This window comes from Petaurus breviceps, unplaced genomic scaffold (assembly GCF_028583685.1).
Source record: "Petaurus breviceps papuanus isolate PSGF00001 unplaced genomic scaffold, PetGlider_PUasm1.0 90881, whole genome shotgun sequence".
NCBI lineage: Eukaryota > Metazoa > Chordata > Mammalia > Diprotodontia > Petauridae > Petaurus > Petaurus breviceps.
Window position 1 is genome coordinate 10,848,066 of NW_027187369.1, and position 15,616 is coordinate 10,863,681.

The following is a 15,616-nucleotide window of genomic DNA, read 5'->3' on the forward strand; positions in this document are numbered from 1 at the left end:
AACAGAAATGAAATAAATTCAGCATTTTAATAAAACTGGGGGAGAGGTCCATCCAACCTGTGATTTTCATCACTGCAGGGACTTCCTCCATTGACACAGCCCATCAGCAACTCAACTGTAACTGCCTAGACTTTGAGAGTTGCTGGATGCTCTAATCAGTTGGTGATTTATTTGCTTGTCATCAACTAGTATCCATCAGAGGCAGGACTGGATTTTTTGTTTCTTTTTCTTTTTTTTAATTCCAAGGTAACCTCTCCACTAAGCCATACCACCACTCTTTGGAAAAAAACCCAATTCGGTATATATTGCCTGTTTAGTTAACCCTGGCTGCAAAAAGCAGCTATTTACAAATTTAATTCTTTATTTCATCTCTACCTGTATTTCAGAATCCTATTTATCCCTAGATAGTTTAGTAATAATTTAAAATTGGGGATGCAGTCACAGAAAAAATAACCCCCAGATACTAAGTTGAAATCCTTTTGGTTAGCAAGAAAGAGTTTAAGATGTCTAGCAACTTAGCAGGGTGCTGGACACTCCCTGGAGGGCACTCCCAGTGTTATGGCAAGCTGCTCTAGCCCACTTCCCAGGCCAGGGTTCCTCTACAGCATTTTCCCATACCTATGTTCTTACTCCCACCTTCCTGCCAAACCCTGGGAACTAAGGAATGTTTCCTGTGACTCCTCAGTTATAATTGCTAGGATTTGGGCCCCTTCATCCTTCTAACTATATTATGTTGTAATGTCTCAATGGCTTGAACAACTAACGTCTGAGATCTTCTCATTGGTTGTGTGATAATTGGAGTGTTGGAAATACTTTTTCTTTTCAATCAGAATGACCAGTCAACAGGGGACATTAAAGTGATTGGTGGAGATGATCTCTCAACTTTAACTGGAAAGGTTTGTATATTGAATTATAACGAAAGAGTATCATGCGTTAAAAGACTCCTTATAATTTGTGCTACTGGGGCTTTATCCAGACACTGGAGTTCTGTTACCTGTTAGAAAACATATAGTTCATTAATTTTATATATATGGGTACATATAAGCTTATTAAAGCTTAGACTACATAGGACTTCAGGGATAATATCTGCAGGGTTTGTAAACATTTTAAATAATGTTTGCCAGCCAGCTTTGAGATAGATATATAGCATCTCACACTTGGTGTTCAAACCAAAATATGTTCTATTGACCCCCAAACCCACCCCATCCTAACCTCCCTATTTCTCTCAAGGGTGCCCCTATCGTTCTAGTCATCCAGGTTCATAGCCTTGGCATATTCCTTGGCCTCTTACCTCTCCTTCACTCTTCACAGAAAACCAATTCCTTCTCTCCAACACCTCTTAGTTCCATCTCAGTTTCTTTCCACTCATGACCCCCATCACCTTTTGTCCAGATCACTGGAACGGGTTTCTAATTGGTCTCTCTGTTCCAGTCTCTCTCCTTTCCAATTCATCTGCAGTGATTTTCCTAAGATATAGTTGTTTGAAGGTACAAGATATTAGCAGAAATCAAACCTGTGGCCCATAACTGCAACTCTGACTTTCCACGGCCTGGACTCAGAGTCATTGAGAGATGGAAGAGATGTTCCAAGGCAAAGTCCAACCTCCCCCCCTTTTACTTAGGAGGAAACAGGCCCAGGAGATGAAGGGACCTCAGGCACCAAGAGCTTATTTGAACTCTATTACCTTGAACTTTTCTATCTTGATGGACCACTTTAAACACTGTTCCATAAACACAGTTGCAAAAGAGCTTTTCAAATTTAAGAACCCCTTATAGCATCAAGAAATTTCACAATTCCCTATATAATAGGAGTGTACTTTTAGTTTCCACTTACAGGAAAATAACTACTTAGTGCTTGATGAGAAAAAGTTCCTGCAAACCCAGTAGTGCTTTGAATATGTCTTATTGATTGCAACAGCATTTATATACATTGGGGAAATGAAGACACATATGTGAGGCAATCTGTCTACCTGAAGGTATGCTTATCTGCATCTAGCATTAAAGCCCCCTCTCCACCCCCATCTCAGGGCCCTAGTGATGGGATGGGCTTGGGAATTGGAAACATTCATTTTCTGACTTGAACTTGAGAATGATTTCATCGTGTTCTTTCCTTTTTTCTAGAATGTCCTGATTGTTGAGGTAAGTACTATGTTTCTGTTTGAATTTGTTCTTGTGATCAATTTAAATAGAAGTGCTAACATTTATCAGGCACTGGCTAAACACTGGGAATACAGATACAAGCAAGCTAGTCCCTCCCCTCAGGGAGCTGACAGTCTAATGGGGGAAGGCAGTGCATAAAGAGCTGAGAAGAGGGTAGGAGGGAGGAAGCAGCTGATCCCCATGGGGCCAATGAGGTTGTACTTACCAGTTGGGAGAGAAGAGCTTCAGAACAGAGGTTTCTCAGGGTGCAGATGCAACAAGCAAGGAGGCAGAAGAGGATTCTGGAGGCATTTCTAACTTAAAACACCTTCAGAGGTAAAAATAGGAGAATAATGGATTCTTGGAACCTGAGCATCTCATCAGGGGGCCCATTGAAGTGGTGCAAGTGTGAAGTACTGAGGCTTTTTAAAAGCATAAATGTGCAAGAACTTAGCCAAGTGAGTGTTACTATTTCAAAGTCCCTTTTAACAAAAATGGCTCGTCTTCTTCCCCTGCTCGACCTTCTTTATGACACTTTACCCCAGTGACCATAATTATAGAGATGGGGAATGGGCCTGTGATTTCATTGAATGTGCAGGTAAGGGAACTTCCTCTGACAGAATTAGAAGCAAACTTTGTGGCTTCTCCCAAAGGCAGGGCTCAAATCCAGGCCTTTCCAGGCTTCAAAGCTGGCTTTCTCTTCACTAACCCAACTGCTGCAAGCTGGAGTTATAGCTGCTACTCATATGTTATGGGAAACTGATTTACAAAGCACTTCACCCACAACAGCCAGGGGAAGTAAACGCCCTAAGAATCATTAGCCTCCCTTTCCAGAGGAGGAAGCCCATGTTCCTAGTGGCTAATTGGCTCATCCAAAGTCCCTCTAGCTAGGGTGAGTCTGCCCTAGCCTCCTGGCTCCCAGGCCACTTCTGTGTGTGTCTCCATGACTTGGGGCTATTAACACAGATCAGAGCCACCCTGAGAGGACAAACACTTGCAAGCTGGAGGCAAGAGTTCAAAGTGTCACACAGAATGATGGGAATCTGTACTTTTGTACAGCCCCAGAACTTTTTTCTTATTGAATGAAGTGGTCCCTCTTTGGCAACTTACTAATAGTTGACAGCTTTTTGAAGAGAATATATTCACTGCTCTGTACTTAGTTTATCTTACCAGGAGATATTAATATAATGGAAGACCATGGGTTTCAGCCACATTTTCCTGTTTTTAATCTTTTTTCTTTTTGGAGGGCTAATGGCAGAGCAATTAGGGTTAAGTGATTTGCCCAAGGTCACACGGTAGTAAGTGTTAAGGGTCTGAGGCCAGATTTGAGCTCAGGTCCTCCTGATTCCAGGGCTGGTACTCTATTCACTGTGCCACCTAGCCACCCCATTGTATGTATTCTAATGTGATATGTAGCCACATTTCCCAGTACTGGAATCCAGTTGCAGCTGGGTTTAAAAGCAGTCTTAAAGCTGGAAAGAACTGAAACCATTTATATAGTTTTTTAAAATGGAAGTCAATCCAATCTGATTTAAAGTGTTCCTTGATTGTTTGAAATGAAGTGGTTACATCAGCCTTGTTAGCCAACAGTTGCAAGCTAACTTATTTCTAAACTTTTATTTTTAAAAAAATATTCAAGTGACAGACATGGCATAGAGACCTAGAGCTGGAAGGGACCTCAGAAGCCATCTGCCCAACCCTCTTCTTTTACAAAGGAGGAAACTAACACCCAGAGAGGCCTACTGACTAGCTCCAGACCACACAGGGGCTAAGGAGCACAGCCCAAGCTGCTTGGCTCCTTTCCACAGTAACACATTACTTTGCTTCCTCCAAGATGAAAATCCTTTTCTGACTGTTAGAAAGAAGAAAAGGATGTCGATGATTTGATGGGATTGGGTTTCAGCATTGAACCATAGGACCTTGTTTAAGAAATGGTGTGTACCTATTGATCCTCGGATCATAGATTGAGATCTTCAAGATCATCTTAGTCCAACCTCCTCATTTTGAATTTAGGAAACTGAACCCCCAAAAAGCCATGTGACTTGCATAAGACCAGACAATGACAGAGCTAGTGTTTGAAACCAAGTCCCACTGGCTTTGGAACCAAAGGAAACCACAATTCAAATTTACTCTGCCACTTCCCAACCTGTGTGATGTTAAGTGATGAATGAATAAAAGAAAGTAAAAGCATTTATTAAACACTTAACCAAGGTTTCAGATGGAAAGACCTCATGGACCTTAGGGAGCATCAGTCAGGTAGATAGTAATGTATCTTCTTCAGTGTCTTGTCCACTGATAAAGGCATATCTGTTCCTGATTTTTAACCATTTAACAGCATCAAAGACTTTGGGGTTGTGGATTTTCCTTTCCATGTCTTCAGTGTGATTGCTGAGGAGGGAGAGCCTGCAATACCTGCAGACAGTGTCCACATTGCTGGGAGGTGGGGGCAGGGGGGATGGGCTTCTCTTTCCTAACTTCTAGTCAAGGGGTTTGGACTAAGCTAACCTCAAAGGTTTTTCTGCTTGAAATTATTGATCCTATAATCAATAACAGCAAAATATTTATTAAGGGTGATCCTATAGTCATAACTGATGGTTTCCCATTACCCTGTAAACAAGTTAAAGAAATGTGGTAAAGCAAAAAAAAAAAAAAAAATGCTAGGTTTGAAGTCAGAAGACCAAGATTGAACTCCTGGCCATACCAGGCCAAATCCAGGTGCTCTAGTTTCAACACCAACACTTTTCCCCCCTGTCCCATGGACTACCCTTCTACTGTCATGCACATCCAGGATTGGCATTCATGCATGGAATTGGTTTTAACCCTAATAATCCATACCTCACAATAAAAATTGAGTATTTCTAATTCATGAGAGGCTGAAATATAAGGTTCTTTGGGGTACTTCTGATATTCTTAAATAATGAAATGCAGGTATGCATGACTACAAGGTAAATTGCAAAGTATCACTGAGCTCCAGTGATACTCACCCAGGGGCTTGACGACCCACGGCCCTTACCTCTGGCCCAAGAGTGCAGAAAAATCCTGATGGAGCCAAGAAAACGATTGCCTGGTGTTGTCATTTGTGTAAATAACAGATTTATTGACAGTCTGGTCATCTTCCATTGCTGTGTGTCTGCAACAAGGAACTCCACTGGCTAAAGGTGTGCTGCTTTCCTTGGCCATTTTAACGTTCTTTTTTTTATAAACAGGACATCATCGACACTGGTAAAACAATGCAGACTTTGCTTTCCCTGGTCAAGCAGTATAATCCAAAGATGGTGAAGGTAGCCAGGTACGTTGTCCTAATAGTCAATCAGCTTTTAATTTGAAATGCATCAAAAAGTCCATATTTGAGTTGTGGTTCAACTATTGCTGTGTAGTAGCACTTTTTGTTAGTCTTTAGCCTTTAAATCTTGCATCCCAGGCTTTGATAAATGAGTTCATGTTTATCCTCTCTGCTTTTCATGACTGCACAGCTATTGTTCATCTAGTTCTTTTTTTTTACTCACCTTTCTAGACTGAAGGGGCCTCATACCCTCAATAATTTTGAGATATTGCATTCAGACGTTCATATCGAATTTCCAAGGTTCAGTGCGAGGGGAGACTAGAACACTATTGAGCGTGTGCTTTCATTTCTGTATTTGGTTTTTTCGCAGCTTGCTGGTGAAAAGAACACCTCGAAGTGTAGGCTACAGGCCTGACTGTAAGTTTCATGAATCTTCACCTAAAATTGTTAAATATATAAAATGGCAAAAAGATACTTAAAACCGTGTAGGGAAGAGTCATTGGCAAGCATCTGATTTCTTTACATTACGTTTTCTGTATCTTAGTCATAAATTGTGATTCTTTTCAGTTGTTGGATTTGAAATTCCAGACAAGTTTGTCGTTGGATATGCCCTTGACTACAACGAATACTTCAGGGACTTAAACGTAAGTCACGCTCTCATTTTTCATAACATTTCAAAAAGAGAATTATTTTGCTTCTCTATGCCTTGTAATTTCAACAGTCTGGTAATTCCCATTAGGCACATCAAGCTCCTGTCCAGAACAGACATTCTTGGAGCTGGCGCCTGACAAGGCGAGGGAACGCTCCTGCTCATTGGAGCCCTTGAACAGCTTTCTCTTGTTATTTGTCCATGAGAACCTAAACTTAAAGAGAGGTTTCATTCATTCCCCCTTTTAAATGTTAGAATACCACCCTCCAATGGCAAGAGTCACACAGATACCTTTGTGAAAAGAGTTGGAGGAGATGAGGGAAAAACGCCAAGTTGAACATAAAACACAAATCTTGTCTTGCTTAGAATGTGCAATTGATTCTTGCCTCTAAGATCAATCATCCCTTTTCCTAACTCCTCCTTCCACCTTTTCTTTCCTCAGCATGTCTGTGTCATTAGTGAGACTGGCAAAGACAAGTACAAAGCATGAGATGCAACTTGGTGTGCAGAGAAGCTTTGAAACACTTTGGGGAAACCCATCAACTTCACCTCTGGACCACCAGCTAAATTTGTCCAATGTTTCAGCCCTGTGACCATCTGCTTATTAGAGCTTTTTGCATGTACTGTATCTTGTCTGTTTTATATTTTAGGAATGTCAAACAGTTGCTGCAGTTCAGATTGCTGTTTCATTTGCACTACAAAACCTAAAGAGACTATCACTACCCCTGGGTGGGTTGTATTGCTTGAATTGCTGTTTGACTTATGAATGGGAAATTACTTAAACCACACCGACACTGAATTGAAATAGTTAAAGTATTGTGAATGTAAGAGATGTTTAAAGAGGATATATTGATTTTTTAAATTGGTAATTTAATTTTATATGTTAATGAAAATGCAGAGAAAGTGATTGAATATTGTTAGTTAACACCTTTTCGGTGTCAAAGAGGGAGCAGTCAATTTCAATATCTGTTCCAGTTCTGTTACAGAATCCAAGAGGTTTGATTATTTTATGATAACCCTATCTATCTCCTGAAATTACATTATTATTTCAAGAACTTTGGATATTGTTGCTACCAAATATGGAACTAAAATGGAAGCAAAGACTTAATTTTATTGAGATGGGCAGTAGAACGAAAAGCCAAAAAAAAAAAAGTTCGCTAAGCTGTTTGTCCCACTCTTACAGATTATTTCCTTTCTGTGCTCGCCAGTCAAAAGTAGTTTTCTTTTAAAGATGAATTGACATTCTGGACATTTTACTTTTGAAATCTATAATGCAAAATGCTTAAAATAAAGGCTGTCTCTTTAAAAAAAAAAAAAGGCTTGACATCAGTCATTTCAGCCCCTTCCTCCAGACTGAACCTTTCCTTATGAAAAACAAACAAAAACATCTACTACAGTGATGGCATTTCACAGTATGTAAAACATGTAGTCACTATGTGTCTCTAAGACCATTTCTGTTAGACTTTTACGGATCACTTCATTTAATTTGTGATGTTACTGTTTTTTATGTTCTCTCTCAGGACTTATTTCACTTATTATTTATTAATGGTTCATACACATCTTGTATTTCAAAGTCTTTATTCATCATTCCTTAATATTCCATTACATGGACATAAATAATTTTGGATTACAGTCCTCTGCTGGAGTGTTGCTGTAAATTTCAGTATTTAACAGACCTTGGTTGCTCTCCCTTCTTTGGGGACCATGCCTAGTAGAGGGATTACTGGGGTCAACTGGTATGAACTTTGAGTCACTTTTCTTGCATAATTCCTAATTGATATAGAATGGATGAACCAGCATCCAATGTCAACAGTGTAGTTAGTGTACCAGTTACAGAAAACCCCTTCCACATTTATAGTTCCCTTTTTTTTCATCTTTTGCCTATTTGCAACTGGTGAGGTAAAGCCTGAAAGGCTTAATTTGAATTTTTTATTAGTTTGTTAGACAATTTTCAAATGGATCATAGGTCCTTTCATTTAAAAACTACCCTTTGACCACTCAGGTATTGGAAAATTGTATATTTCTGTCAATTCTCTATATGTTTGGATATCAAAGTTTTTAGTAGGCATAGTCAATGGTCTTTTATCTTTTATGATCTCTGTGCTTACAAATTTTCCCTTTAATTTTTAAAATTAAATTAACAAAAATCAATTTTCTCTTCCTCTCACCTGCCCCACACTAAAAAAGAAAACCCTACAACCAATAAGTGATTTTCAAGTATAATTAATTAAAACATCTTGTAGGAGCTCCAGGCCCCCCTTTCTGGTGTTGTGGCTGATAGTGAGGACAGGCTTTCTGTGCAGTTCAACTTGAGATCTTCACAAGACCTTTCCAATGTCCGTCTATAGCTTTTGGTAACTTTTTAGTTAAAAGGAGTGTTTTGTTTTGTTTTGTTTCGGTATTTATATAAACTACCATGGAATTAATTGGCCGAGTCAGGCCCAGAACAATTGGCATAGATTACAGAATTAGAACATAATGTTCTTGGGGGTGGGGGGGTGAGGGGGGAATGATGGAGCATCAGAGAGGACTGTGTGTGGAAAATATATACACACATACATGTGGCATAACAGGCTGATCTAAACTTCATTTCTACCAAATTGCTTTCCCATTTTCTTATTTTAAAAATAGACTATTCCTCCGGTAAGCTATGTTCTTGTGTTTTTCAAGCAGTGGGATACTATTTTTGATTGCCTGTTTTCTTGCTTATCTAGTCTCCTATTAATTTGGGTGGCTGTTGTTGTTTTAACCAGTATCAAGTTTTTTAAGCTCTGCCCCTTTTATTCATACATTTTCTCATGAATTCCTTTGAGATTCTAGCCCATGTGTTCTTCCAAATGAATTTTACTAGTTTGCAGAAGTGCCTAGTTTGACAGTGGATTGGTATAAAGTTGAGCTGAGATGAATCTCGAGTGTCTATAAAAGTTACGTTACAGATCTGGAAGTTACTTGTGAGTGGAATTTTCCTCCTGACTTATTTATTAGTACTGTTAGAGAAATAATGATGATTTCTGGGGGTTGATTTTTTTTTTTGTATTCTGCTACATGGCTAAAGGTATTTATCTTAGTTTTGTGGGGGATTTTTTGAGGTTTTCCTAGTGGCCCATCTTGTGATCTGCAAAAAGGGACCATTTTGTTTGTATCTTTGATTTTGTCCTTTTACTGCTAGGCCTGCAGTTGCAGAATTCTGTTAAATAGTAGTGGGGAGAGAGAAGATCCTTACTTTGTGACTGTCTGTACTGAAAAACCTCACAAATCATAGCGGCTCCTAGTTTTGAATACATGCTGTGATTATATAAACTGGGCCAACAGCAGATTGAAGATGGGGGAGACTTAAGGGAGGGGAGATCAGTTAGAAAGCTGTCTAGAAAAGTGAGCAGTACTTGAATTACGGCATGTGGTCAGAACAATATTCTAACATCCTTTGCCCACTGCAAGTTACACTAATTTTTCCTTAAAGTATTTTGAGACCATCCTCAAGAGTTGGTCAGCTCAGTCTGACCAATTCCTGGTCTCCTGAATACAAAACATCTCGTAGGAGCTCCAGGTCCCCCTTTCTGGTGTTGTGGCTGATAGTGAGCACAGGCTTTCTGTGCAGTTCAACTCAAGATCTTCACAAGACCTTTCCAAATGTCCTTCTATAGCTTTTCTTAACTTTTTAGTTAAAAGGAGTGTTTTGTTTTGTTTCGGTATTTATATAAACTACCATGGAATTAATTGGCCGAGTCAGGCCCAGAACAATTGGCATAGATTACAGAATTAAAACATAATGTTCTTGGGGGGGAGCATCAGAGAGGACTATTCAGATGTAGTGACAAACTTGCCAATCTTATAATATACTATTCTAAAAGGTCAAAGGTAGGCTTACAACTTTACCTACAACATAGTTATGATCTTGCAAGGGGGAAAATGAACCTTAATAGAAGATTTTAAAGTATCTGAAAAGACCTAAGCTGTGGGGGGAAAAATACAAGTCTAAAGAAATCTAGGAAAATAAATTTCTTTTAACAACCGAATAAACAGTATCCCTATAGAATCTTCTCTTCAGTTTTAAAAACAGCTAAAAAAAAAAAAGATCTGGGGGTAGATTGGTTCTGTTATAGGTTTGAGGAGGGAAAAGAGAAAAAGGGTAAAAGATAAGACAGTGTTGAAAGTAAGACAAAGGGTGGGGAGTACAACTTGCTATTTCTCATAATTGGAGTGTAAAAAAAATTACAAGTATGGAAGAGAAGAGGTGGGGGGAGTGGGCAGAGTAGGCATTAGAACTTCACTCAACCCAAGTGGACAAAAGGTTGAACACACATTTTGGTGCAAAATTTCATGAAATTCAACAAGGAAACAAAATAGATAATGGAAGGGGGAGGTGTGGGAGTGTATTGAAGAATAGAGAGGCTTGAGGCAGGAAAGGAAGCATTTTTAGGAGGCTCTTGACCAGGCTTGAGGTGATAAGGAGCTGAACTAAGCTGATTAAGATTCAGGTGCCCACTTGACAATTGGGATATGGAACTCAGGAGAGACTGGAGCTACCTAGATAGCTGTAAACCATCTACAGATCACTGATCCCATGGGAGCTTATCAGATCATCAGGACACCAGCTTGTGACTAGAATGAAGATAAGCAAAGAGAACAGGAGGAGCTGTCGGGTTAGCCTAGTGTAGGGGAGAGGGCAGGAGAAGTGATTAGCCAGGGTCAGTTGCTTTGAAGAATACATTTTTTTTTTTTGCTTTTTTGAGGGGGAAGGGCAATTAGGGTTAAGTGACTTGCCCAAAGTCACATGGCTAGTAAGTATTAAGTGTCTGGAGCCAGATTTGAACTCAGGTCCTTCTGACTCCAGGGCTGGTGCTCTACTCACTATGCCTCCTAGACTCCTGGAAAATACATTTTAATGAGCATTGATAGAAAGGTTAAAGTGGCATACCATAATACCAAAATAAGGTGCAAGTTGATAAGTATCTTTTACAGCTTTGGTTTTAAGGAAAGTTCATAATCATAAACTGAAAGAGGCCACAAAACAGAAGAATGTTGGTTACATAAAATTGAAGACCTTTTGCACAATCCTAAGAAATACAGGAAAGGTTTTATTTGGTGGGGGAGCAAACTCTTATATCAAAATCTATACAGCAGATCTCTGAGAAATATTCAGAACTAATAAATATATTTTATTTCCCCAAAGATTAGCAAAGGGGGAAATGTTTTTTTTAATGCAAACTAGTATCCATATGAAAATCTGCTCCAAATTATCAATAAATAAGGAAATGTGAGTTAAAGGAACTGAGATTTACTCCATGCCAACAAACTGGCAAAGACTTTTATAAAAGATGAAAATATTGAATGTTGCTTAGGCAGCAGCTGATAGTTCTCCACTGTTCTGTAAGACTTTTTGGAAAGATACTAGAGAGGTGAGAAAACTGATTTCACACCCTTTGACCCAGAGGTCCCACTAAGACAGCAGACCAAGCAAGGCCCCATGGATATACCAAGGTATTCATTGCAGCATTTTTTGTGGTAGCAAAAAGGTAGAAGCAAACAGCTTGGGGACTAGCTGAACAGATAACAAAAGGTGAAAAGTTGAATATGAAAAATTAGTAAAAGGTATATGGGTGGGGGTGGCTAGGTGGTGCCCTGGCCCTGGAGTCAGGAGGACCTGAGTTCAAATTCGACCCCAGACACTTAACACAAAAACTAGCCGTGTGACCTTGGGCAAGTCATTTAACCCCAACTGCCCTCCCACAAAGCAAAAAAAATAAAAAATAAAAATTAAGAGGTATATGGGAGAGCTTGTCTACACTGACCTATGACCAACAGAACTAAGAGAAAAATACACAGTGACTACAATAACAATGCCAGAACTAAGAAAATTGCAATGTACAGGCTTGGTTCCAATACTTAGGATGAAAAAACCTCCCTCCTTGGCCATGGCTACGAAACGCTCCCAGCCCAGGCCAGTGCGTTGCTTTTTGTGTGTGTCCCTGCTTTGTTACACTGACCGTGGGGGAGGGCGGCGCCGCGCAGTACGCTTTAAGAACCGTGATCGATTCCGAATTTTTAATAATACTGTACCTCAGTCTTTCCTTAGCACTTACATGCCGCCAGGATCTGATGCCCTTCGCCATCTCAGAGCCCGGGTTCCCCAGTTGGGCCCCGTGGAGGGGCCCAGCCGCCGGCAGTTTTCCCCAAGCGGCCCTCCTTCTGTGCCAGTTTCCCCAGTACCAGCCGGGCTGGCCTCAGGTAAAGGGGAGGGCTATAGCAACACTCAAAGACGGTGCTTAAGAGGCTTCTCCTCGCCATGCCTCAGTTTCCAGATTTGTAGCTGGGTCCCTTCTGGCAGCTCTTTAAGTGTTCCGATTTCAGAAAATGCGGAGCAGAGAAGCTGACACAAGGCCCGGCCTCCTGAGCAGGGGCTGCTTCTGCTGCTCTTCCTGCATTTATTTGCACCCCTACGTGTTTGGGTGGACCCACTGCGTCACCTCAGGGCGTTAAGGCTGGTTATTTGTAGTCGAGAAGCGACATCTGGTGTTTGGGATAAGCCATTGCGCCGCGCAATGCCTTTTATTTCTAGTCGAGGAGCGCCATCTGGTGTTTGGAGCATGCCATTGCGTTGTGGCCGAAAAGGCCAGTACCTTTCGTTTCTAGTCGAGCAGTGCTATGTGATGTAAGGTTTCGGGCTTAGAGTCTCGCTTTCAGAAGGCAGGGGCCGCCTGAATTCTTTTTCTCCATCTTACAGAGGAAGCAGCTCGGGCACAGAGAAGAGAAGGGGCTTTCAAGGCCACGGCCCTTGGGCCTGGGCCGGAGCTAAAGGAGGCTGCTTCGAGCCCGCGCCGCCTCCACTTTTCCCAGCTAGTTCGGGCCGAACGCGCTCGTTCGCCGGCCGCAGCCGGGCCGCCTTTCCACCCACCCCCCGCCGCGGCACAGCACGGCCGCACTGTGCTGACCCAAATCCGGAGTGCCCCCTTAGATCTCGTACTGTCTGCCAAAAAGCCGACAGACACCCTGCCATTTCTAGTCAAAGCCCGCCACCTGGTGTCCGAAATGGGGAAGTACGTTGGTATTTTGCTCCTCAGAAAACTAAGTTTGAGAGACTTTTTTTACAGGGAAGACTGGGGCACAGAGAGAGGAGAAAGGGCTTCCCGACGCCCTACAGCCAGCAAATGGTGGAACCAGGACTAAAACCCAGATCCAGAGCCTTCAAACCCACAGCCCCCCTCCCAAGCACTTTATACGGGGCAGAGGGGCTTTCTGGAGACGAATAAGGACCCCCGGGGGGATAAAATTCTGTAGGTGATGTCGCAATAAAACAACACGACACAGGTGTCTTGGGCTGTCGGGAGGGAGCATCATTCATGTCATCTACTTTTTAAACTCAGACTGGGACTGACCCATTCAATAATTGTCAGGAGGATAAATAAGCCTTCTTTCTATTTTTAAGCACATACTGCATGCAAAGCTCTGGACTCAAAGCTGGGAAAGAAGCTGGAAGAATGGGGCAGAGTCCCTGCCCTCAAGGAGCTTATATAGATGGAGGGAGAGGGGAGACATGACTTGTATACACCAATCCACAAAGGGAAGGTGTCTGTGCCCTGGTGCCACCAATCTTTGAAATAGCTCTGGCAAGGGAACTGCCTTTATTTTAAAGCAGGGGACTAGTTGAATGCTGCTCTGAGCCTCTGTGGCCATGCTCAAGTATGCACAGTGACTTAATGAACAAGCTCTCTTGTCCAGCGCTCACACAAAAGGAATTCTCTAGACACTGGGGACGGTCCAGTAAAGTCAACCAAAAGTCTCTGCCCTCATGAAGCTCATCATTTAATGGGGAAGCAAAAGAAGATAAATTTGTAGGCAATCTCAGAGAGAAGGCACTAGGTTAGGAAGGGGGGAAGAGGAGGCAGAGATAGGGAGAGAGAATCCCAGGCAATGAGGATGGCCAATGGAATGCCCAGATTCTGGAGGTGTGGCAAGGGGGGAGAAGAGCCAGGAGGCCACTGCCAGGAGGAGGTGGAGGGGAGTCAGCTGCACCAAAAAAACTGGAAAGGTAGGAAGGGCATTAAAAACCAGAGGATTTTCTATTTGATGCTGGGGGCAAACACCTGAGTTTATTGAATGGAGGGGGAAGGCAGGGTTTAAGGAAGATCAATTCCACAGCTGAGTGGAGGAAGTGAAGGGAAACAAGAGGAGACAGACCACTCAGCAGGCAGCAATAATCCCAAATGTGAACTGATGACGGTGGGGAACAGAATTCATTAAGATGGGCAAGAGATGGGATCTGGAGGGTCAGTGATCAGAGGACACTTACAGTGTGAGCCCAGGTGATGGGGAGGATGGTGTCCTCTTTGGGAGTAAGAAGAAGAAGAGGGTTACAGGCAGTACACAGACAAGCCTCTCAGAGCACCCTCTTACTGGTATCAATTATCAGGAAAATGGAATCAAGCAGCAGCAAGTTTCTGGGGTGTCTGGGATCAAAGCAGAATTGGAGGGAACTGTGGGATCTTTTCATCCTGCCTGGAGAATTTCCTGGGGCCTATTAGGACTCCTTCAGCAGCCTGAGGAAGCCTATGGCCCCCTTCTCAGAAGAAAGTTTTTATTTTTTTAATTTTTTTAAAGGTTTTAAAAGACTAAAATAAGGGACTACAGGTACGCTGAAAGTTATCAAAGTATTAAGAAGTCATGGCCCATAGTAAGAACTCCTACCAGACAGCAGAATTTTGGTGACCTGTGATCTGCTTCTCTTATTTCATGCCAGGCACTGAACATCTTCCCCAGCCCCATTTGGGGTGTAATTCTCCCTACACAGTGACTAGATTCTGGAGTTTATGTTTTTTCATTAAGGTTCATTTTGCAATGGCATTCTGAAGGGTTTGCATATAGGGGAAGGAATACCTCCCCTCAAAAAGGTCCATGTAGTTTGCTAGCACACTACCAAGGGGAGGAAGGATGGTGGAGTACCATAAGTTGCTTTAATTCTGACCCAAGCTATGGTAGCATTTATTGACCAGGAATTAATTCTTAAGTTATGGGGCCAAAGAAGTAACTTGGGTGGATGGATAGTCATACAACTTCTCTCTAGAAACAGGAAGGGTCAGATGGGTTTAGTTATAGAGCATGAAGGTAGAGAATAGTGAAGGTGGAAGAGGGGGGAACCTCAGGGGCCATTAAAACCAACCTCCAGCTCACAGAATGCCAAACAATTTCTGTTTTTCACAAATAGCTCATATCTTTCTGGTGATTGGGGGGGGGGCGCCACAGTCCTTCCAGGAGTGGTATCAGATATGGTTCCCATTTTTTCAGAGCCATCTTTAGGCTATAATGAATGACCTGCCTGCTTCCCATCCCTCTAAACTTGGGAGCTAAAGCAATCCCACCAGCAGGCTCAGCAATGCCCCAAATTCCTATACCTCATAGTTCACTGGCTCAGGGACTCTTGGCCCTGATCAGTGCACTTGGAGATGGAATGGCTAATGGTGCTGGCATCCCACCCCCTCCTCTATGATTGGCATGGATCTGAGTGATGGAAAGCCTCCCAAGGTTCATCGAAATTGCATACTTAGGGGC

The 15,616-nt window shown here is 42.0% G+C and overlaps 1 protein-coding gene and 1 long non-coding RNA gene across 7 annotated transcripts in view; one reads left to right on the forward strand and one right to left on the reverse strand.

Moving 5' to 3' along the window:
• The window catches only part of HPRT1 (hypoxanthine phosphoribosyltransferase 1), a 65,561-nt gene extending 58,174 nt beyond the window's left edge, over window positions 1-7,387 (forward strand). For all 4 annotated transcript variants that reach the window (XM_069074107.1, XM_069074108.1, XM_069074106.1 and 1 more), the window contains 6 exons: window positions 831-896; window positions 2,121-2,138; window positions 5,345-5,427; window positions 5,792-5,838; window positions 5,989-6,065; window positions 6,513-7,387. In XM_069074107.1, coding sequence (XP_068930208.1) covers window positions 831-896; window positions 2,121-2,138; window positions 5,345-5,427; window positions 5,792-5,838; window positions 5,989-6,065; window positions 6,513-6,560 — 339 coding nt within the window. In that variant the 3' untranslated portion in view covers window positions 6,561-7,387. The remainder of the gene's footprint in view (window positions 1-830; window positions 897-2,120; window positions 2,139-5,344; window positions 5,428-5,791; window positions 5,839-5,988; window positions 6,066-6,512) is intronic.
• LOC138150686 (uncharacterized) lies at window positions 858-12,997 on the reverse strand. Of its 3 annotated transcripts, XR_011165628.1 has the most exons (5): window positions 12,154-12,979; window positions 5,152-5,859; window positions 2,365-2,466; window positions 1,292-1,466; window positions 858-994 (listed from the first exon to the last, which is right to left on the reverse strand). It is a non-coding gene; the product is annotated as an uncharacterized lncRNA (long non-coding RNA). The 3 variants fall into 3 exon arrangements; XR_011165630.1 differs by lacking the exons at window positions 858-994; window positions 1,292-1,466 and having other exon boundaries at window positions 2,068-2,466; window positions 12,154-12,971; XR_011165629.1 differs by lacking the exons at window positions 858-994; window positions 1,292-1,466; window positions 2,365-2,466 and having other exon boundaries at window positions 5,215-5,859; window positions 12,154-12,997.
• Window positions 12,998-15,616: the final 2,619 nt, after the last annotated feature.